Source organism: Carlito syrichta, unplaced genomic scaffold, assembly GCF_000164805.1.
Source record: "Carlito syrichta isolate Samal-C Ts95f unplaced genomic scaffold, Tarsius_syrichta-2.0.1 Scaffold304768, whole genome shotgun sequence".
NCBI classification, from domain to species: domain Eukaryota; kingdom Metazoa; phylum Chordata; class Mammalia; order Primates; family Tarsiidae; genus Carlito; species Carlito syrichta.
The window spans coordinates 41,458-66,096 of record NW_007248864.1 but is presented as its reverse complement, the minus strand read 5'-3'; the positions used below and the strand labels follow the sequence as shown (position 1 = coordinate 66,096).

General features: G+C 38.0%; 1 protein-coding gene across 1 annotated transcript in view; it reads left to right on the top strand.

Annotated features, from left to right (window-relative positions):
• The window catches only part of ATP11C (ATPase phospholipid transporting 11C), a gene marked incomplete at its 3' end in the record, with an annotated part of 161,985 nt that overhangs the window by 99,585 nt on the left and 37,761 nt on the right, over nucleotides 1–24,639 (top strand). Inside the window, exons 2-4 of the mRNA XM_021713842.1 lie at nucleotides 7,149–7,268; nucleotides 12,592–12,681; nucleotides 15,125–15,205. Of these exons, the coding sequence (XP_021569517.1) occupies nucleotides 7,149–7,268; nucleotides 12,592–12,681; nucleotides 15,125–15,205 (291 nt within the window). The remainder of the gene's footprint in view (nucleotides 1–7,148; nucleotides 7,269–12,591; nucleotides 12,682–15,124; nucleotides 15,206–24,639) is intronic.

The following is a 24,639-nucleotide window of genomic DNA, read 5'->3' as shown; positions in this document are numbered from 1 at the left end:
TCCATTGAAAAGCAAATTGTTTAAATTATTTTAATTACTTAAAGAAAAGGTACAAGAGTATGACTGGCATACTAAAAACTTGTAGGATGTTAGTTAAGGGAAATAATTGATGGAAAAGAGAGTCTGTGACAGTAATTCTTAGCCCTGATTGCAAATTAAAATTGTCACCTGAGGAGCTCCCAGAAAAATTAAATATTAAAATAAAAGATCCAGACATCAGCCGGGCTTGGTGGCTCAGCCTGTAATCCCGCACCTTGGGAGGCTGAGGTGAGTGGATTGCCTGAGCCCACGGGTTCGAGACCCGCCTGGGCAACTTGGTGAGACCTCATCTCTACAGTAAATCAAAAAATTAGCCGGGCATGGTAGCGTGCACCTGTAGTTCCAGCTACTTGGAAGGCTGAGGCAGAAGGATCGCTGGAGTCCAGCAGGTCGAGGCTGCGGTGGCCGGGAGCGGTCACTGCACTCCAGTCTGGGTGACAGAGTGAGACTCCAACTCAAAAAAAAAAAAAAAAAAAGATCCAGCCATCAGTGCTGTGTTTAAAAGCCAATGTGTGACCATGATTAAGAATCACAAACCTATGGCTAAATGATAAATTTAAGTCTTCCAGCATCTGGAAAGGATGGAGAGGTAGACTTTGTTTCAGATCCTGTGTCAGATTTTATAGTGATAGTCTGTTATCAAAGTCTCTATTTTTCTTTAGTTCTTATCTAGTCATTGGGCCAGAGGACATCAAGAAACAAAATATGCTTCCAGTGGCATTTCATTTTTTTGTGACTAGCAAAGACAAAGGCTTATAAGTTGATACCACTTGAATGAGAGAGTACTATTTTACTCTGTTAGGTTTTTTGCTTTGTTTTGCTTTGCTTTGTTTTGCATTGGTATCTTACTCTGTCACCTAGGTTGGATCCCAGTGGCATGGATCATGGGTCACTACAGCCTTGACCCCATGGACTCAGGTGATTCTCTTGCTTCAGCCTCATGAGTAGCTGGGACTACAGGTGTGCGCCCCCATGCCTAATTTTCTGATTTTTCTTGTAGAGATGAGTTCTTGCTATGTTGCCCAGACTTGTCTTGAATTCCTGGACTCAAACAATCCCTCACCTCAGCCTCTCAAAGTTCTGGAATTACAGGCAGGAGCCACCACACCCATCCTTCTCTTATATTTTTATTAAGCGGTTATTTTGGGTATAAATTACTTATTTATTCATACATTTATTCATTCATTCATACCATATTCAGTTTATACTGTGAAGGTATAAATCAAGAGTACAAAAGGTTTTTTTAAATTTCAGATTCAGTGGGGGTACAAATGCATGTTTGTTACAGGGACATAGTGTATAGTGGTGGAGATTGGGTCTCAAGTGGCCCATTCTCCACATGGTCAATATTGTACCCAATAAGTAATTTCTGAAGCCTAATCTCCCTCCCCACCTTATTGATGTCCCCATCGTCTATTAGTTTAGTCATTATAGCGTATGTATACCACATGTTCTTTATCCAGTCAATCGTTGGTGGGCACTTACATTGGTTCCATGATTTTGCTTTTGTGAATAGTGCTGCAATGAACGTATGAATACAGGTTTCTTTTTTATATAGTGATTTGTTTTCTTTTGGGTAGATCCTTAGTAAGTGAGATTGCTGAGTCAAAGGGTAATTCTATTTTTGGTTATTTGAGAAATCTCCATACTGTTTTCCATAGAGGTTGAATTAGTTTACAGTCCCACGATGAGCATTCCCACAAAAGGATGATTTTTATCTTGAGGAATAAATTTACATTGATTTCTTTGTTCCTATATTATAAGCATATTTTAAAATATTTTCTATACTTTATATGTAGTGTGTGATATGTCATTAAAATAGAGTCGATGCCAGCATATTTTAAGTTTTTTTTATTTTATTTATTTTATTTATTTATTTTTTTTTTGAGTTAGAGTCTCACTCTTGTCGCCCAGACTGGAGTGCAGTGGCCGTTCCTGGCCACCGCAGCCTCGACCTGCTGGGCTCCGGCGATCCTTCCGCCTCAGCCTTCTGAGTAGCCGGAATTATAGGCGCGTGCTACCACGCCCGGCTAATTTTTTTATTTTATTGTAGAGATGAGGTCTCGCCTGACCAGGCAGATCTCGAACCCGCGGGCTCAAGCAGTCCACTCACCTCAGCCTCCCAAAGGTGCGGGATTACAGGCTGAGCCACCGAGCCCGGCTTTTAAGTTTTTTAAAATGTTGTTTAGGGACATTTGGATGGAGAGCAGTTCAGCACAGGATGGACTCCTAATGAATTACAATTCATTATGAGGTGACAAGAATCATACACTACTGCTCCGGACTACATTGTATGCCATCCAAATGGGAAACTTTTTTATGATTTCTACTTAGAGTTTCCCTGCTTTGGCAAAAGCACCTACATTATTCAAAATCATAGGAACTACGTTTTAACACTATATTGGCAGCAAGTGGAAAATTACAATGAATTTACACGTGAGTTCAGTATTGCTATTTTTTTATGTGAACCAAACAGCATTATGCCATTGTAGGAAATCCCACCAGAGATTGCATGTTCATCAGATTTTAGGATGAAACAAGCTTGGAAAAATCATCTACTTCATATGATCCTACCCCCAGTCCTCAGGCACTTCCAAAGCTAAACCTGTCTGGGCTAAAGAGATTGTGCTTTTTTGAAAAATGCTCAGGAGTGCACGTTCTGCAGTTTCTTTCTGTGTCTAGGTTGTCATCTAACAACAATCACTGCTAGGATCTGCATACACACAACCTCAAACCCACATGGTAATTTAAATCCATTTTCTCCAATTTAATAGAGAGGTCACTCAGGCCTTATTCAAAAGAGATCAGATAGATAATGTATGGGGAAAGCTCTTAGTAAAACTGTAAATGCTGATTAACTGCAGGGAATTCATAAAAATATCATGTGGTTCAAAAATTGCATTATGCTTTTCCCTTCCTTTTGTTTTCTGGCACAGAAGAATGTAGAAGACAATTCAGAATTGGAAAAGTAATAGTTCATTTTTAAGTTACTTAGTGACCACATCTAATTTAGGGGGGAAATCTATATTGACAGTGCAGGAAACATCTTGCTTCACTGACACTCTTCCTCCTTTGCCTCTTCCCCTTTTCCACTTGTAGAATGGCTCAAGAACTTGCATAAAAGATAGTTACGTTTATAATTACTTCTTGCTTATGTGGAAAACCAAACAGCAAATTGCAGTGTATATATGGACTTGACATTTTCTGTAATTCAAAGTGGTAAATTATAAGGGTCAGGTCTGTTGTGGAGATCACAGAAAGGCCTTACCCTGCAACAGAGAGTGGGAGTAGGGGTGAAGCCAAATAAAATATGCGTCTGGTAGGTGCATTCACTTTAAATTTTCCAAAATGGATATTAAGGAAAATTTAGTGATGTTATCAGTAAGCTCTATCAGATTCTGTATATTACAGTCACAAATAGAGAAACCAGCGCCTAAATCAAAGCTACTTTCCACCTGGTAAAGATATTGTTTATGGGTTTCCAGAAACTGTTTGAAAATTTACCTGCAAATTATTTAGTCTTAGCATGGAAAGGACCTTTGACAATCAGTTTTTCTAATGTCTTGCCTTTGGGTAGGCTGGTAAATAGCTAAGCTATCCTGCACAGATACTTACTGATATCTTCCAGGTCTCTAGGGATCCCACAAATTCCCTGAGCCCATGTCAGGGTAGCTTTCCAGAAAATACTCTCTATATATATCTCCTAAATCTCTCTCTCCTAGTGCAATTTATCCCTATTACTTTTTGAATGATTCCCTACAAATTTCTTTTTTTTTTTTTTTTTGAGTTGGAGTCTCACTCGGTCACCCAGACTGGAGTGCAGTGGCCGCTCCCGGCCACTGCAGCCTTACCTGCTGGGCTCCAGCGATCCTTCCGCCTCAGCCTTCCAAGTAGCCGGAATTACAGGCATGTGCTACCACGCCCGGCTGATTTTTTGATTTATTGTAGAGACGAGGTCTCAGCTGCCCAGGCAGGTCTCAAACCCGCGGGCTCAGGCAATCCACTCGCCTCAGCCTCCCAAAGGCGCAGGATTACAGGCTGAGCCACCGAGCCTGGCCCCTACAAATTTCAAAGGCAAAACAATTATTTTATAAGCTTAAATGAAAATGTCAAGGCAGACAGGTTTTATCTGTACCTTGGGGGTGATGTTTATTTTTTAAACTAAGAAATAATTTTCCATATATCTACATAAGGTGCACAAATTTAGACTGGAATACATTCAAACATTATAGACATTTGGAAGACTTTGCAAGTTCTAAGTAGTCCTCCTTTAATTGATTATTTTTGGGTGGGGATTTATATCGTTGACCTTTAAATAGATCATTGAAAGGAAGGAAAATATTTGTGGCTGCATATATTAAAACATTTTAGGTTGGAGAATTATATTTTTAAAAAAACAAAGTAAATATAAAAATGGATATTGGTTTCTGTCATACTTCCTTTGGCTTAAATATGTGGTAGTCTCAGACATGGTAATATAGTACCATCAAAGGAGACTATCCCAAATTTATATAAGAAAGTATATTATCTTGATTTAAGAGAAGAGTGAAATCTCAGTAAAAATTAAAGGGTGAGGTAAAATAGAGCCCAACCTTGGAACTTATAGATTCAGTGAATCTACTTTAATGTAAAGGGAACATTAGAAATATATTGTGTGAAATGAACTTTATAATAGGTTCTGAGAGACTGCAAAAGAAACTCTTTCCTGTAAAACCAAATAATTATTTTTTGTGGAAATAGTTGATCATTCCATTAATAGTGGCAGCCATTCTATTTCTGACTTGTACACTTATAAGTAATTTTTTTTATTTCTTTTTTTATTTTAAAGATGTGGGGTATACTTCAGGGTTAGGTATACAAACATTGATTATGCAGGTACCCTTGTTGAAGAGGTATGCCCCTCCCTCCCCTAGCAGTTTCCCTCTACTACCAATCCCATCCCCTCCTCCCCTGACAGTTTCCCACTAAGGATTCCCAGTTTGCCAATCCCTTTCCTACAGCATTATGATAATTGTTCAAGGTCTGCTTATGAGTGAAAACATATGGTACTCTGTTCTTTGTTTCTGTGATAGATCACTGAGTATGATAGACTCGAAATCCATCCAAGTTGCTGTGAAGTCCTTATGTTTGTCCTTCTTTATGGCTGCATAATATTCCATTTTGTATATGTTTTTTTAATCCAGTTCAGCTTCGATGGACAACATGGTTGTTTCCATGTTTTTCCTATTGTGAATAGAGCTGCATCAAACATATGTGTGCAGGTATCTTTTTTGTAGAATGATTTGAGTTCCTCAGATATATTCCCAATAGGGAATTGCTGGGTCATATGGAAGGTCAATTTCTAGATCTTTGAGAAATCGCCACACTGCCTTCCAAAGAGGTTGTACTAGTTTGCATTTCTACCAGTAGTATAGAAGCGTTCCTTTCTCTCTGTATCCTCACCAGCATCTGTTGTTATTTTATGAATGATGGCCATTCTTACTGGGTGTAGCTAGTATTTCAGTGTGGTTTTGATTTGCATTTCTCTGATGATGAGTGAGGCTGAGCACTTTTTCATGTGTCTGTTGGCTGCCCATATATCTTCTTTTGAGAAGTGTCTATTCATGTCTTTTGCCCACTTTTGAATGGAGCTGTTTGTTTTTTTTCCTTTCTGCACATTTGATTTCCCTTGTAGATCCTAGATGTTAGGCCTTTGCCAGATATACAGTTGGCGAATATTTTTTTCCCATTCTGTGGTCTGTCTTCCTGCTCTCTTGATGGTTTCTTTGGCTTTGCAGAAAAGCCCGTTAATTCGATGAGATCCCATTTGTCTATCTTATTTCTTAAGGTATGGGCATTTAGGGGTTTGAATAGGAATTGGTTCCCAGTTCCATTTTCCATAAGGGTGTCTCCTGTGTTTTCTAAGATTCTTATAGTTTGAGGTTTTATGTTTAGGCCTTTGATTCGTTTACAGTTGTGTGTGTGTGTGTGTGTGTGTGTGTGTGTGTGTGTGTGTGTGTGTGTGTGTGTATGGTTATAGCTAGGGGTCCTGTTTCAATCTTCTGCATGTGGTCAGCCAGTTTTCCCAGTACCATGTACTGAATAGGTTCTCCTCTCCCCAGTGGTTGTTGTTGGAGGCTTTAACAAAGATGAGTTGGTTGAGAAATTGAGGCTTTGCTTCTGGAATCTCTATCCTGTAACATTGGTCTACGTTCCTGTTCTTGTACCAATACCATACTGTTTTGATTACTGTAGCCTTATAGTAAAGTTTGAAGACTGGAAGTGTGCTACCTCCTGCTTTGTTTCTTTTGCTAAGGATTGTTTTGGCTATTCATGGTCGTTTATGTTTCCATATGAATTTCTGTTTTGTCGTTTCTAGGTCTGAGAAGAATGATGTTGGTAATGTAATGGATATTGTGTTGAATCTGTAGATTGTCTTGGGTAGGATGGACATCTTAACAATGCTGTTTCTTCCTATCCATGAGCATGGAATATTTTTCCATTTGTTTGTGTCTTCTTGGATTTTTTTGAACAGTGTTTTGTAGTTCTCATTGTAAAGTTCTTTCACTTCTCTGGTTAGGAAGATGCCGAGGTATTTCATTTTTTTGGTGGCTATTGTGAATGGGTTTGTACTTTTAATTTGGATCTCTGTCTGCTTGTCGTTGGTGTATAGGAATGCAACTGTCTTTTTCACATTTCTTTTGTACTCTGAGACTTTGCCAAAGTCTTTTATCAGTACAAGCAGGTTTTTGACAGATTCTCTTGAATTTTTGAGGGTTAGTGTTAGGTTAAGGTTGCTGTGAAGATGATGCTTGAGATTCATTTGGGCTGTGGATGAAAGAAAAATGACGGGCAGTAAAAATATTGTTTCTCTAGGATATTTTCTTTAATCATTTTAGAATTGCATAGTTTGCCTCTGAACAGTTGGTTCAAGCAACACTTTTATTTATCTTTACTAGGTCAATAAAAGCTTAGTGGGTTTTGAATTTCCTAACTAGGTTTTCTCCTCTCCCTACTACTTTCTTCCCAGATTATAACCAAACATGCTTAGATAAGAATTCTGAGCTCGGTGGTATAAGCATGGAGAAATGTGATGAAAAATTTATTCTTTTCCTCTTTCTCTTGGTCAGTGTGCTGGAGAAGAGAAACGAGTTGGTACACGCACAGTGTTTGTTGGCAACCATCCAGTTTCAGAAACAGAAGCTTACATTGCACAAAGATTTTGTGATAATAGAATAGTCTCATCTAAGGTAAGTTGTTTTTTTAAAAACAATAGATTTTCATATAGTGAATCAGATAATACACTTATTTTTACGTTCCTGAGGACACTGGTACATTTGTATATGCATACATGGATGTACATTTATACAAATTATATTCCAATTATGATAATTACTCCTCTGACAGGCAGTTTATTTTCTTAAAAAACCATCACTGTCTTGTTATAGATGAAAGATCATTTACTTGACTTCCATTATGATTCACAGTGCCTGTTGGTTATGCATATTACTTTAAACCTTAAAGTGTGCTAAAAGTAGGAATCATTTACTTTTGCAGAGCTTTTTAAGTTACCCTTAAATGGCCAGACTAGGATATAAATGATTGGCATTCACTTGAAGGGTGCTGTCTCCTAAATGGTGCATTCTGCTTCTGCTCAGTGCAGGCTGGGCTTGTGACCTGTTAAGAATTAAATCACTGCAGCTGTGTAACTATTTGAATAATCTTCTTACTTCAGCATAGTGTAGCACTAAGGGCAGTGGCCTGGAAGTCTGAACACCTGTGTTTAAATCCTGGCCCAACCATTTGCTAACTATGTTACCTTGGCCAAAGTAATCTCTGAGTGTCCTCATTGGTGAAATGCAGCTGATACTCCATATGTGAAAACACTTCTTATACTTCCTAATACCCAGTGGTAGCACATTCTACAAGCATTAATTTGCTAATCTTTACCTCTGACTATACAGGCTAGGTGCTATGCGGAAGATGGCTGGCCCACTGTCATCTCTTGTAACATGGAACAGATCTTGATTTTCCTCATTTCTCATGCTTCCTGGCAAGGCAGAGATAAAGTGTTGGTGACATTTGGTTCATTCCATGTTTACAAGCACTTAAGACCTGAAACACGGAATTTTGCCCTTCCTTAAAAACTACAATAAATAATAAAACAAATTAGCCAGGTGTGGTGGCACTCAGAATCTCTACAATAAATCAAAAAATTAGCCAGGTGTGGTAGCGCGTGCCTGTAGTTCCAGCTACTTGGAAGGCTGAGGCGGAAGGATCGCCGGAGACCAGCAGGTCGAGGCTGCAGTGGCCGGGAGCGGCCACTGCACTCCAGTCTGGGCGACAGAGTGAGATCCCAACTCAAAAAAACAAACAAACAAATACAATCAGTAATGTCAGTGTAGCACTAACATTGTAAATGTTGTTAATGCAGGGAACACTAAATACAAATACTTTGACCTACTTTAAATTTTATTTACTTGTAAAATTCGTGTTTTCTTTTTCTCCTGGGAACATAAATTCTTTAGAAAAACTCATCTTCCTACTACCTTGCAGGGACTTCAGAAATTACTAGAATTTTGTAGCTAGTACAGATTGTGGAAATTCCCTTTTTTAGCAAAAAGAGCATTGATTGTACCCTGCTTGGATTTTTAAGATCTTTAGTTCCATCCTATTTATCTGTTCTATAGTTTGTTTTTTTCTTTAAAAACTCTGAACCTCGTCTTGAAGGCCATTCAGTAGGATAATTAGTGAGGTCAAACTAACTTTTTTTGAAGGTATGCCTAAAGTTTAGTTTGGTATTCCTGTGTGTAAAAATATCTTGAATTATAATTTCAAACCTAAAATTACCTGAACATTTTCCCTCATTTTGAAAATCAGAATCATACATAGAATTTATTAAACTTCCCTTTGTCTCACTCTTATCTATCTATCTGAAGGAGCCTTTTTAAAGTTACTAAATCCTGATCCAATTATTTTGTGGTAACTTCTTTTTCTCTTCCATTTGAATTTATGGTGGAAAGGACAATACTTTGAAAAAGGGAAAGTTCTGTGTGGCATTGGTAATAAAAATGAAAGTAGACAACTGTGATGCTCAAAACTGGCCTGCTTCAAGGAGAATTGATAATAACATGGATAGAATAATTTAATGAACAGTTAGCTCAAGATGGAGCTGCTTATTTACAACTAATCTTACAGTTTTTTTCATTGCATCCAAATCCTTCTAGTAGTATAGAAGAGACAGTGCTTATTCTGATAGTTCATTCACAACTGGCTGCTAACTTTTTTTTTTTTTTTGAGTTGGAGTCTCACTCTGTCACCCAGACTGGAGTGCAGTGGCCGCTCCCGGCCACCGCAGCCTCAACCTGCTGGGTTCTGGCGATCCTTCCGCCTCAGCCTTCCGAGTAGCCGGAATTACAGGCGCGCGCTACCACGCCCGGCTGATTTTTTGATTTATTGTAGAGATGAGGTCTCGCTGCCCAGGCGGGTCTCGAACCCGCGGGCTCAGGCAATCCACTCACCTCAGCCTCCCAAAGGCACGGGATTACAGGCTGAGCCACCGAGCCCGGCGGCTGCTAACTTTTTTTTTTTTTCTTTTTTTCTTTTTTTTTTTTTTTTTTCATTAATCAGTAGTTTTTATTATGGTTTTGTGGGGTACAGTTAAGGGTAGGTGTACAATGACGTTTCATTCAGGCACCCTGTAGATAAGAAGTGTTTTCCCATCCCCCGACAGATATTTGCTACTGTTAATCCCATCCCCCTCCCCCCCATAGTTTCCCAGTACCATCCGTCAGTTACTTTGAATAGCTGCTACTTATTTTTTACCTGCTTTCCTTTCATTGTGCTATGCAGACACATTAGAACAAGTTGTTTGTAGCTTTAGCTTCCTCATCAGCACTTCTAATGCTAAATTGAAAATATTGGGTAAAACAAAACAGGTAAAAACAAAGTTCTAAGGCCTCCTTTGTGTAAATGAAATAATAGATTTTCAAAACTGAGATTCACTTCAGAGTCTTTCTTCTGAATTTGGAAAGTTGTTTAGTAAATTTATAAGACGTCAGTTTCAAATTAAATTAGGTGGTAGATATTTAAGGCAGTGACCCGCAACTTTTTCACATAATTACATTTTTATTTTTTTTTATGGTTTTAAAGATTTTTTTATCTTAAAGATGTAGGGTACAACTCAGGGTTAAGTATACAAGTGGTTATTGTACAAATAAAGTTTGGTCCCCACTTTGCCTGGTTTGAGATCAGGTACCCTTATTGATGTTGTGTGTCTCCCATCTGCCTACCCCGGCAATATCTCACTACTGACAATCCTTTTCTTATAGTATTATGGTAAGTGTTCAGGGTCTGCTTATGAGTAAGAACACACATAATTGCATTTTTAGATGCCACATTTGTGTATAAATTATTTAATTCACTACAAAGCAGATGTAAAATACACTGCATATACATGGAAAGCTAGCATTTTTCTGTACAGTGTTGTTCTAGATGTCTGAGTTGTTTTTAAATTTTATAGTTGCACGATAAAATAGTATAAAAGATCCATTTACTGACTTCTCTGAGCAATAACTTATAAAAACTGAATTCTCATAATTTTGTTTAAAACAACTGTTATACAAATTTTCTTTCGGTGATTAACATTTTTTTTGCAATGAAGGTCATGCTTGAGAAAACATTGTTTTTTATTTGTAGCAACTGACCAAGCCTGAGAGTCTACTTTTTAGATAAACAAGTTCATTTTAATAACTTGATATATATGGCTCTAACTCAATTTCATTTTTAATTTTAAAACTCTCTAAAAGGTGGACTTCTCTTGGTCTGCATTAAAATATTGCATTTGTATTATTATAAAAAGGTGTGATAGAAGCTTAATTTAACTTTTACTTAAATCAGTGGAGTAAATGACCAAGGTGTAAGTTTTAGTCAATATTTCTTCTATGTACTAAACATCGTGCAAGGCATCTATGTTAAGGGGGCTTCTGACATGCTCCCTGAGTTCTGAATAGCTCATGACCTGATAAAAGAGAGAAGAGGGCAATAGAGTTCCTTAAGGAAGCAGTTCATTTAATAAGTTAAGACAGTGGGCAACTAACAATTGGGACTTAGAAACAACAAAAGTGTTCCCTTTTGATGTATTTTGCAGTAGCTTCCACAGATGACTCTCTTTAATGCTTGTTTGTTTAATTAAAAACACTTTAGAGACAGACGGTCAGTATGCCTTAAATTCAGCTGTTTGCCTGTTGGAGTTGGGCTTATTGTTTTAGAATGTTGATTTTAATAATTGGAACAGTTAAGTGCTAGGCTGAACTATGCCAGCTTCAAAGTGACAGGATCAGTGGCTTTTGTTTTTGGCCACAAGCTACCTTGGGAATCTCATGAAAAGTGTGGACTTTTTTCCAAGTGATGCACACCTATGCATAATTCTGCATTCATTTTTATATGATCCTCCCTAAGTCACTTCCTTGGACCCTGGGGAAGGACATTCTAAATTGGCTATTGATTGTAATGAAGCTGCTCCACATGTATTTGCTTCCATTTGTTTTCATTCTCTGGGGATTCTCTGAGCTTTGAGCCCATAAGCTTTTTTAAATAGTAGTAATAATTTCCCATATATTGTGTCATGGTCTTCGACTTTGGCTTTTCAGTCACCCTGTTAATTGGTATGTTCTCACATATTATGCAGATAATTGAGATGGAGATGTTTTGAGTGTGAATTTAGCCTTTTCAGTTAAGAAGCATTTCTTTCTAGTTTCTGGTCTTATTTAAAACATCTAGAAAATCCAGCTTCTTTTGGTGACTTTTAAATGATTCAGTCCTTGAGCTCCAGGTATCAGTAAGTGTATGGTTTGACTATTGGCCTAAGAGTTGTCTCCTTTGGCACATGTGCAATTTAGCATTGAAACCTTTACCTATTGCAAATTACCAAAACCCGGGATGGTATGTTGTTGATTAAAGTTAATGCCTTCTGTGACCCAGGGTTATACATACACCTTCTTGGCTGTCATGGAAATGAGAGGTACTGGTAGGGATCGAGTTACACTGTGATGATCATCAAGACTTCAGAATATAGCTGAGCCAGGGAATTAATTTGTTCATACCTTTTTATCCAAATCATTATTGTCTACTTTGTGCCAGGCACTGTACTGGGTATTGGGAAAAATGCAGTAAATAAGACGAATAAGCAGTCTCTTTAGAACTCTTTGTTTATTGAGGGAGAAATTTTAATTTAAAATGCATACATATGTAATTTGCCATAATATATGTTATCAAAATAGAATATATAGGATGATATGAAAGCACATAATGAGGAACCTAATTTAGATTGGGTCAGGGAAGGCAAGGGTATGGGACTAGATGGTTATTGTAATGCTTAGAGTGAAAATGTTATTTCTGAAAAAGTTTTTATATTCTGTAACTCTAAATATACATGAATGTGTGATGTTTGAGTTTCAAAGTGTTGAACATACTAAATATCACTTTATATAATAATCTGGACCCATATCAATCATAACAATTAAGATTTTTCAAGTTTTCTTTCTCATAGTGTTATTTTTTCCTCCTTTACAGTATACACTTTGGAATTTTCTTCCAAAGAATCTGTTTGAACAGTTTAGAAGAATTGCAAATTTTTATTTTCTCATCATTTTCCTCGTACAGGTAAGAGCTTCCTATATAGCCACTCAACTTTTAAAAACTTGATTGACTCAAACAAATTATCAATCCATTTCTAACTTTCAAATGCCCTGTGATTTCAAAAAACGATATTCCAGGGGCTTAATATAATATGACTGTTTAAAGTAGGAATATAATGTTTTAAGATTTTCATGATTTTAAAGATTTTTAAAGTGGCACTTTTACAGGAAGACTTGTTGAGATTTTATTTCACTGTTACACTCTTTTAAACTTTCATGGATTTCATATTTTTCTTCATCCTAGAAGGATATATATTATGTATCATTAAATGAAATGGTATGTATTAAGATGGATGATAGTTTAAGCTAATAGTTTTACTTTGTCAAACACTAGTTTCAGCCTAGTTGAAAACTTCTCATTTATCTTCCTGATTACCAGTTTTACTCTGTCTCATTCACTTACTCACTTAAGGGTGAAAACTTTACAGTAGATCGATCTGCTTTTCTGTGTTTCTTGTACTGTTTTGCCTTTTACATTTTAGATATTTTAAATTGTAGCTTTCATCTTTAAGTCTATAATCTATTAAAATCATTTCCTCACCATAATTACCCCCAGAAAATTTTACTATGTTTCTTTTTCCTAATTTTACTAAGATCCTTTTTTCCCATTTCATTTTTTAAATGAAGCAGAAAAATCCCAGCGATATTGCTCAAATGCCTTATCGATGTTAAGTGCTTCTGTTTACCCACTTTGAGGCTTTGAGTTAATGATACTCTAATTGAATTGAGCCCTACTACTTAAAACCAAACTGGGATATAACCTGGGATAGAGACAATTTTAATCCTGAATGATGGAACAGTTTTGAAAAGGAGCTCCTCTAGATCCATGATCAAATGTCTTATAGGCAAAGAATAAACTACATAGATGATTCTACTTGCAAGAACAATCTACTTGGTGAGCAGTATATTGCATTGTTGTTCAGTTCAGCAGACGTGTACCAAGCATCTATTGTGTGTTGTACAGTAGTACCGACAACAAAGATGGTAGCAGGTACAATGAACATCCTGAGAAATTTTTTTGTTTCTGAGAAATTTATGTTATAGCTAAGAAAGCAGTCAGTCATGTTTTCACTTAATTTAATGTAGCGAAGTCATTCAAGTAGCATGAGTAAAATGCTGTGGGGTTACAGTAGAATTTATTATTTTTTTCTACCCAGGAGAAGTTTGAGAAGGCTTTGGAAAGTAGATTATATCTGAATGGAGCCTTGGAGGATTAGAAGGGGTTTGCCTTAAGTAGAATGCTGAACTAGTGTCTCAAGAGTAGGGAGGGTATTGTCTAAAGGCACAGAGCCATGTAGAAGCTTTGTGTATATACAGAAGAATACACTCTATTTGTAACACAGGGGTAAGACAGGGGCAGGCCTGGCTAGAGTTGGAGATGAGAATCAGTGAGTTGTGAGAGAAGACTGAACTCATGATCCCCCTATCTCAAATCCAATTCTTTTTTAGTATTCCCTATGTCGGTGAATGATGACACCATCTACCCAGGCATGTTAACTAGATACTTGGAAGACATCTTTAATCAATACTTACATTTAACTCCCTACCAGTCCTGCCATTTTTGCCTCCTAAATATTTCTGAAACATTTTTCTTTGTCTACTGCTACCACCCTACTCCAAGCTGTCATCTTTCACCTAGTTTGCATCAGTAGCATCTTAAATGGACTCCCTGCCTCCTCTCTTGTATCCTTCCAATTCATCTTCCACAAGGTAGTGAGATTGTTCTTTTTGCCATGCAGTCCTGTTCATGTAACCTTTCCCTGCCTGAAACTTTGAGGATTTCTTACTATTTGTGGGATAATAAATGAACAGCTTACTCTGGCCTAGAGGGCCCTACATAGTTTGACCCCTTCCTCCCTCTCCAGCCTTGTCTTACACCATACTGCCTAGTACCACTGGCTTCCTTTACTTCTTAATGAGTGCCATACTCCCCCCAACACTAGAGACTTTGCATATACTGTTTGCTGTGCCTAGAAAGCCTCCTTTTGTCTAGTTAACTTTTATTTACCCTTCAAATCTCAGTATCTGCATACTGGTTTTCCCTGTAAGCTGCTAGCTACATGAAGGCAGGATCTTGTTGTCCTGTTTTAAAGCAGTATTTCTGGAGCCTGGATGATAATAGCATAGGGACTGACGGGATAGTACTCAATAAATATGTGGTAAATAAAGGGATATATTCCAGTAATGCAGTTAAACCAAGCTGAGATGAAAACTATGCCTGAATTTGAGACTATTTCTTAAACTGACTACTGTTTGGTTTGGTTTTATTTTCATGAAAATTAACATTCTTCCCTACTGCTGGAATGTGTTGTGTGTGCATTTCTGTTTGATGTGTTTGCAGCATGTAAGTACTGCTATGAGTTAATGGCTCATTTTCATTTTACTTTCAATTTAATTGCTTTACCTAGGTCACAGTAGACACACCAACTAGCCCAGTTACCAGTGGACTTCCACTTTTCTTTGTTATAACTGTTACAGCCATCAAGCAGGTAAATTTTTTATTTATGAGGGGAACCTCAAAAAACCCAGAATTATCTTTTGGAGGGCAGGCCCCTTACAAATAGTACCACTCGGAATGTGTTCCTCTGGATCAAATGGTCAACCAAAGTTTTTATTTAGAAGTTTTGAGAGGTTGCGTCATGATTTGTGGAGGAAACGTCCTGAGTTATGGCAAACAGGTGACTAGTTCTTCCACTGTGACAATGCACCTGCCCACACCACGCTGAGTGTTCAGCAGTTTTTGATCAAAAATTACATGACCCCCATTTCCCACCCAATCTCACCCTGAATGACATTTTTTTGTCGCCTCAATGAAAAACTCCACAAAGGGAAACATTTTGCTGATATGGAAAGCAACAAAAATGGCAGAAGTACTGAAAGGCAGCAAAATTGACAAGTTCAAGAACTGTTTTAAGCAGTGGAAAAAGCATCTCAATAGGTGTATTGCATCAGATGGAGAGTACTTTGAAGGTAACTGAACTTTAAACATGTAAGAATACATATACAATGTTTAATAAATAAATTCTGGGTTTTTTGCACCTCCCGCCTCTTTACACTTAGCCTGCCTTTCAGTCCAAGCTTGTTTGCATTTCATTGTGAACAACTCTTTTTCGTATTTATATGCTGTAGGTAGCATCCTATTTGGATTTAGTCTATATGTGGTTCTCATTGAAAACCTATTAAAATTATCATAAGGCACGTTCTTAATTTATTTGCTTCTTTCCTCCTCAATATCTGTGTGTGAGGTGTAAACATAAAAGAAGGAGTACAGCTAGAAGATACAGCCAAGAAAGGAAATGAGAGGGGCCCCTCCTCCGTGCTGGAAGAGGCACAAACACGTCAGATCTGAGTAGGAGACTTGACAGCAGCAGCAGCGAGTAGGGGACAAACAGACATCCCCGCTACATGGACAGATTGTAAAGCAGTGGGGAGTGGGTTCCAGGGAGTTGGTACACCTGTCAGCAAATACTGGTATCTGCAGATAACTTCTGAATCACAGCTCCCCCCTCAATTAAATCTCAAAACTGCACAAAGCACAGGCTCCCACCCTAATCCAGCTTCAGAATTGAACAAAACCAAAGGATCCACATAAGGAAGAACAGAAGAATGAACAAACAGAAAAAAAAGCTATCCCCCTATCACTGAACAACAGAATTAAAGAAGAGGTTAAAAAGGGGGGGGGGAGGAAAACCTATACAATTGAAGAAAAACCAAAGGAAGAATATGAGTCTCACACAGACCCATGCAAGGTCAGCCACTGAGAATATAGACTCCAGAACTCAAACAATGAAAAACCCCAGAATGACTGGACTCAAACCACAATCCCAGATATCAAGATATTAATAGAGAGAATAAATAGAAATGAGGAAAGAAAAAGAAAGATTGAAGGAGTTGATAACTGAGATAACAGCAATAAAGAATACAGTGAATGAAATAAACAACAAACTGATAAGCATGGAAAGCAGAATTAACTAAGCAAAAGAAAGAATCTCAGACCTTGAGGACCAAAATATGGAACTAACCCAAACTGTTAAAAACATAGAAAAGGCCGGACTCGGTGACTCAGCCTGTAATCCCAGTGCTTTGGGAGGCCGAGGTGAGTGAATTGCCTGAGCCCGCAGGTTCGAGACCCACCTGGGAAACTTGGCGAGACCTCATCTCTACAATAAATTAAAAAGTAGCTGGGCATGATAGCACGTGCCTGTAGTTCCAGCTACTTGGAAGGCTGAGGTGGAAGGATTGCTGGAGCCCAGCAGATTGAGGCTGCAGTGGCTGGGAGTGGCCACTGCACTCCAGTCTGGGTGACAGAGTAAGAATCAAACTCAAAAAAAAAGAAAAGAAAAGTTGGGGTCTCACTCTGTCAGAAACGTAGAAAAGAAGCTTAAAAAACAGAACAAACCCTCCAAGAGATGAACAATTATTTTTTTTATTTTTTTATTTTTTGAGTTGGAGTCTCACTCAGTCACCCAGACTGGAGTGCAGTGGCCGCTCCCGGCCACCGCAGCCTCGACCTGCTGGCCTCTGGCGATCCTTCCGTCTCAGCCTTCCAAGTAGCCGGAATTACAGGCACGTGCTACCACACCCAGCTAATTTTTTATTTATTGTAGAGTTGAGGTCTCGCTGCCCAGGCGGGTCTCAAACCCGCAGGCTCAGGCAATCCACTCACCTCAGCCTCCCAAAGGCGCGAGATTACAGGCTGAGCCACCGAACCCGGCTTGAGATGAACAATTATTTTAAGAGGCTAAACCTAAGATTAATTAGAATCCCTGAGGCAGATAGGGAGACAGAGACCACCCTGGAACAAGCACTCCATGGAATTATGCAAAAAAACTTCCCTCATCTCATCAATGATGTGACCATTCAAACACAAGAGATTCAGAGAACTCCTGCAAGATGACATGAGAAAACTAAGTCCCAGACACATAGTAATTCACCTACACAAAGTAGGTATAAAAGAAAAAATTCTAAAGGCAGAAAAAGAAAAGGTCGGATTACCTACCTGGAAAGACCAATTAGAATAGCAGCAGACTTATCCACAGACACACTTCAGGCTAGGAGAGCTTGGAGCCCCACCTTTGATGTTCTCAAAGATAAGCAATTTCAACCAAGAATTACCTATCCAGCTAAGCTAAGTTTCATCAGTGATGGAGAATTAAAATCCTTCCCAGACATTCAATCTCTAAGAGTTTACGCTGCCTTTAGACCAACTCTACAAGAAACACTTAAGAAAGTATAAGCACAGAAGATAGAAAAAAAAGAACGACGATGTCCTTCCCAAGAATCTAGGAAAATGTTTGAAAACACACATGAATCAACCTGAAAATCAAAAGAAAGACAACAAACAAATAAACAGCAGCAACAACAACAGACTCTATAAGAACCTCATGACATGGATAAACTCTTTCAATCTCAATAATTAGCCTGAATGTGAATGTACTGAATGCATCACTGAAAAGACATAGAATGGCAAATTGGATAAAATATCATGGGACTACAATATATCATCTCCAAGAGACTCATCTCACCAGAAAGGACACTCACAGACTCAAAGTAAGAGGATGGGAAACAAAATTTCAGGCAAATGAAACACAAAAGAAAACAGGAGTCATGATCTCAATGTCAGACAAAATACCCTTTAAGTTATCAAAAATTTAAAAAGATATGGAAGGTCACTACATAATGATAAAAGGTTCAATCCATCAACAACTAATATCCATCCTAAACATATATGCACCCAACATAGGAGCACCAACTTTCATAAAGCAGCTTCTAGGTAAGCTAAAAAAAGATATTGACTCTAACACTATCATAGCTGGGGACTTAAGCACCCGACTAACAACCCTAAACAGATTATCAAGACAAAAAAACAACAAGGAGATCCTGAACCTCATCATCCCCCCCAAAAAAAAATCAACAAGGAAATCCAGCACCTTAACATGATGCTTGACCAAATGTCTTTAATTGATACCTACAGAACACTCCACCCAACAACCATGGAATATACATGCTACTCATCACCACATGGAATGATACTCTAAGATCGACCACATCCTTGGCCGTAAATCAAGCATAAACAAATTCCATAAGATTGAAATTCTGTCTTGCACCCTTTCTGACCACAGTAAAATAAAAATAAATATCCAAACCAACAAAGTTCCCCCAAAATCCACAAAGACATGGACACTAAGCACCATGATGCCAACCAACTCTTGGGTCAACACAGTAATCAAAACAGAGATTAAAAGATACGTGGAAACAAATGAAAAATTAAGAAACAACTTAACAAAACCTCTAGAATGCCATGAAAACAGTACTAAGAGGGCAATTCATATCTGAACAAACACACATAAAGAAAATGGAAAGATCACAAGTTTGCCTAACAAATCACCTAAGGAAGCTGGAAAAGCAAGACCACCAAAACCCTAACTTCAGCAGAAGAATCTAGATCACCAAAATAAAAGCCCAAATTTGGGACATAGAAGACAAAAATATAATACAAAAAAATCAGTGAAACCAAAAACTGCTTTTTTGAAAGAATATACAAGATTGATGGACCCCTAGCTAGACTGACAAAGAAAAGGAGAGAAAAAGCCCAAATAAACACAATGAGAAATACAAAAGATCAAGTCACAACTGACCCCAAAGAAATACAGAAGATTATCAGAGATTACTATGTACACCTCTATGGAAACAAACTAGAAAACGTAAATGAAATGGAGGACTTTCTTACATCACACAACCTCCACAGGTTGAAACAAGAAGAAATCGAGACCCTAAATCAACCAAAACAACCCAGGAAATTGACTGTGTCATAAGAAATCTACTTAAAAAAAAAGCCCTGGACCAGATGACTTTCCATCAGAGTTCTACAAAATATACAAGGAGGAACTGATACCAATCCTATTGAAAGTATTCCAGGCAATTGAAAAAGATGGAACTCTCCCCAAATCATTTTATGAGGGTAACATCATATTGATACACAAACCGGGTAAAGATCCAACAAAGAAAGAGAACTACAGGCCAGTATACTTGATGAACATAGATGCTAAAATTCTCAACAAGATCCTAGCAAACCAGATCCAACAACACGTCTCAAAAATTATCCACCATGACCAATTAGGCTTCATCCCCAGGATGCAAGACCATTAAAGTAATTAAATACATCAACAGATGTAAAGACAAAAATCACATGATTATACCATTAGATGCAGAAAAAGCTTTTGATAAAATCCAGCACCCCTTCTTGATAAAAACCCTCAAACATCTAGACATGGATGGAACACACCTCAAAATAGTAACAGCCATCTATGAGAAACCCACAGCCAACATACTGTTAAACAAACAGAAATTGTAACCATTTCTCCTGAAAACCAGAACAAGACAAGGATGCCCACTCACCCCTCTTGTTCAACATAGTATTATAAGTCCTAGCTAGAGCAGTCAGACAAGAGAAGAAAATCAGGGCTATCTGAATAGGAAAAGAGGAAAATTAAGTTTTCCCTCTTTGCAGAGGACATGATTCTGTACCTCAAAAACACAAGATAATCTGTCAAAAACCTCCTTACACTGAAAAGGACTTTGGCAAAGTCTCAGGGTATGAAATAAATGTGCAAAAGAGAGTCGCATTTCTATACACCAACAATAAGCAAACAGAAATCCAAATAAAAAGCACAATCCCCTTCACGATAGCCACAAAAAAATGAAATACCTTGGCATCTTCCTAACCAGAGACATGAAAGACTTTTACAATGAAAACTACAAAACACTGTTCAAAGAAATCAAAGATGACACAAACAAATGGAAAAATATTCCATACTCGTGGATTGGAAAAATCAGCATTGTTAAGATATCCATCCTACCCAAGGAAATCTACAGATTTAATGCAATACTCTTTGAATAAATTACCAGCAGCATTCTTCTCAGACCCAGGAAACAATAATACAGGAATTCATATGGAAACATAAACAGCTACTAATAGCCAAAATAATCCTCAGAAAAAAAAAAAAGCAAAGCAGAAGGTATGACATGCCCAGATTTTAAACCCTATTAAAAAGCTACAATAATCAAAACAGCCTAATATTGGTAGAAGAACGGGCATATAGACCAATGGAACAGGATAGAGATTCCAAAATCTAAACCTCAATTTACAACCAACTCATCTTCGACAAAGCCTCCACCACCAACCATGGCGGAGAGGAGAACCTACTCAGTAAATGGTGCTGGGAAAACTGGCTGACCACATGCAAAAGATTAAAACAAGACCCCTACCTATCCCTAAACACAAAAGTCAGCTCTAAATGGATCAAAGACCTAAACATAAAACCTCAAACTTTAAGAACCTTAGAAAATGCAGAAGATACCCTTATGGAAATTGGAACTGGCAATCAGTTCCTGATCAAAACCCCAAGTGCCCATGCCATAAGAGATAAGATAGACAAGTGGGACCTCATCAAACTGACAAGCTTCTGCAAAACCAAAGAAACCATCAAAAAGCAGGGAGGCAACCCACGAACTGGGAAAAAATATTTGCCAACTGTATGTCTGACAAAGGCCTAACATCTAAGATCTACAAGGTATCCAAATGTGCCAAAAAGAAAAAAAACAAACAGCCCCATTACAAAATGGGCAAAAGATATGAATAGACACCTCTCAAAAGAAGACATACAAGGAGCCAAGAGGTACAAGAAAAAATGCTGAGCCTCACTAGTCATCAAAGAAATGCAAATTAAAATCACACTGAGATACTACCTAACTCCATTCAGGATGGCATCATCAATAACTCAAAAAACAACAGATACTGGAGAGGATGTGGGGGAAAAGGAGCACTTCTACACTGTTGGTGAGAGTGTAAACTAACACAGCCTCTGTGGACAACAGTTTGGCGATTCCTAAAAGATCTAAAAATCGACCTCTCATACGATCCCACAATCCTCCTACTGGGAATATACCTAGAGGAATTCAAATCACTCTATGAGAAAGATACCTGCACACATATGTTTATTGCAGCATTGTTCACAGTAGCAAGAACATGGAACCAACCGTGCTGCCCATCAAAAGAGGACTGGATTAAAAACTGTGGTACATATACAAAATGGAATATTAAGCAGCCATAAAGAAGTACAAAATTTTGAACTTTGCAGCAACTTGGGTGGACTTAGAGTCTATAATACTGAGTAATCTGCCACAGAAACAGAGAACTGAGCATCACATGTTCTCACTCATAAGTGGACCTTGAACAATTATCGTAATACTGTAAGATAAGGATTGTCAAGCCGGGCTCGGTGGCTCAGCCTGTAATCCCGCACCTTTGGGAGGCTGAGGTGAGTGGATTGCCTCAGCCCGCGGCTTCAAAACCTGCCTGGGCAACTTGGCGAGACCTCATCTCTACAATAAATCAAAAAATTAGCTGGGCGTGGTAGCACGCGCCTGTAGTTCCAGCTACATGGAAGGCTGAGGCAGAAGGATTGCCAGAGCCCAGCAGGTCGAGGCTGCGGTGTCCGGGAGCGGCTACTGCACTCTAGTCTGGGTGACAGAGTGAGACTCCAACTCAAAAAAAAAAGATAAGGATTGTCAGTAGTGGGAAATTTCTGGGGTTGGGGGACAGGATTGGCAGTAGTGGGATTCTGCTTGGGGAAGGGGGTGCACACCTAATCAACGATGAACATTTGTATACTTAACCCTGAATTGTACTCCACATCTTTAAAATAAAAAATTAAATAATTAAATAAAAAAGCAGAAAAAAGGAAATGAGAGGTGGATTTTTAATGTGCATTTTTTGTTTCAATGTGATATGTCTGAAAAATTCCCATTCTCTTGGATTTTTTTGTTGTTGTTGCCTATAGCAGAGAACTCAAGGGCACAGATACTTTATTATTTTTTCTGATGCTGCTGCAGAGGTGGTGAGTACAGGAGACTTTTTTGCAGTTTCTAGTTGGAATGGATGAACTGCCACAGCTTCTCAATGCATGCCTTTGAAGTATTTTGTTTGCTAGTACCTTTGAAAAGTTACAGATGAAATTGAAAATGGAAACAGAAAACTGGAGGTGAAAGGGTGGATTAACAATATTTATCATGTATTGGGATAGTCCACAGGACCTGTTTACAAACATACTTTTAGATAGTACTTATCAAAATGCTTTTTAAAAAGATACCATGGAAACTTGCAAAATAAAATTTAACAGAATTGGCAACAAGATCACCTTCATTCTTGGAGCTATCTGGTCTTCTATCATGCTTACCAGGAACTGTAAGAATGTTTTATCAAGTGTTTGGTTGTTAAATAAATACTTTTGGAATGTTCTTTTCTTTAAGACAAGTAGGGTTATTTTCTTCAATATAAAATTGTTGGTTCCAAGAATAGCATGTGTGGTTTTCAAAGGTTTTTGCCAATTTATTCTACTCCCAGTGCTAGTTCATGTTAAGGCCTTTCCTTCTTCACCAGGATCACAGAATGTACCCCATGAAGTGATAGCCTAGCATTGTCATAAAGAGGGACAGAAGAGGAATGAATATAGCACCTGAGGGGAAAAAAGGTGGGAAGAGGTGATCAAGAGATTTTTCAAACAGTTGTATTAGAAATGGAGCAGACATTATTACAAAGAAAAAAAGTCAAAGTGGTATAAAAAAGAGAGGAGGTCATGTTCAAACAAATGAACATTCTCCTCCCTTAGTTCTTTTGGCTTGAATCTATTCCAGACACAAAACCCAAAGAAAAAAATGAACCATTAGATCTTCCCCTAATTACTTTTAACTCTAAAAAAATAAAGCCAATTTGTATATATTTTTTATTACCAAGTCAGTTGAAAAGTTTAACTGCTGATCCCTAAAACTTATAATAGATTCTCTGCAAAACAATCCTAGCTTACCTTTTCTATTCTCTGCAGGTAGGGAACAATTACAATAATTCCTTGGAGATGGTCACTCCAGCAGTCTACTACAATATGTACAGAAGAACATATTTCAGTGATTAGTGTCTAAAAGAAAATACAGGCCAGGCTCGGTGGCTCAGCCTGTAATCCCAACACTTTGGGAGGCCGAGGCAAGTGAATTGCCTGAACCTGTGGGTTCGAGACCCACCCAGGCAACTTGGCAAGACCTCGTCTCTACAGTAAATCCAAAATTAACCGGGCATGGTAGTGCACGCCTGTAGTTCCGGTTACTTGGAAGGCTGAGGTGAAAGGATTGCTAGAACCCAGCAGGTCGAGGCTGCAGTGGCCGGGAGCATGCCACTGTACTCCAGTCCAGGCAACAAAGTGAGACTTCAACTCAAAAAAAAAAGAAAAAAGAAAATACAAATCCAGTACAATCTGTTTTCAAATTAAAAATTTGATAATTATATAATTAATGTTAAGTAAGAGCAGAATTAGAAGAATAAATCAGTCTTTCATAGATGAAGAATATTTTCTCTAATGCCTATGTTTTCATTAATATTTATCCGAATAATGGAGAAAATGTTTAACATAATAAAGCTATTTACCTAAAGGATATTTTGACACTAATGTTAATAAGTTCTGATAACCCACTATCGGACCAGCTGAAAGGGGTGTTTTGAAGATGTGTGTCAGTTTTGCTATTAAAATGTACAGTGTTTTATAATGGGGTTGTTTGTTTTTTTTCTTTTCAGCACGTTTAAGTTCCTTGTAGATCCAGGATGTTAAGCCTTTGTCAGACCTGGTGTTGGCAAATACTTTTTCGGTAGGCTGTCTCCCTGCTCTCTTGATGGTTTCTTTGGCTTTGCAGAAGCTTGTCAGTTTAATAAGGTCCCACTTGTCTATCTTCTCTCTTATGACCTGTGGATTTCGGGTTTTGTTCAGGAATTAGATGCCAGTTTCAATTTCCATGAGGGTATGTCCTTCATTTTCTAAGGTTTTTATTGTTTGAGGTTTTACATTTAGGTCTCTGATCCATTTGGAGTTAACCTTTG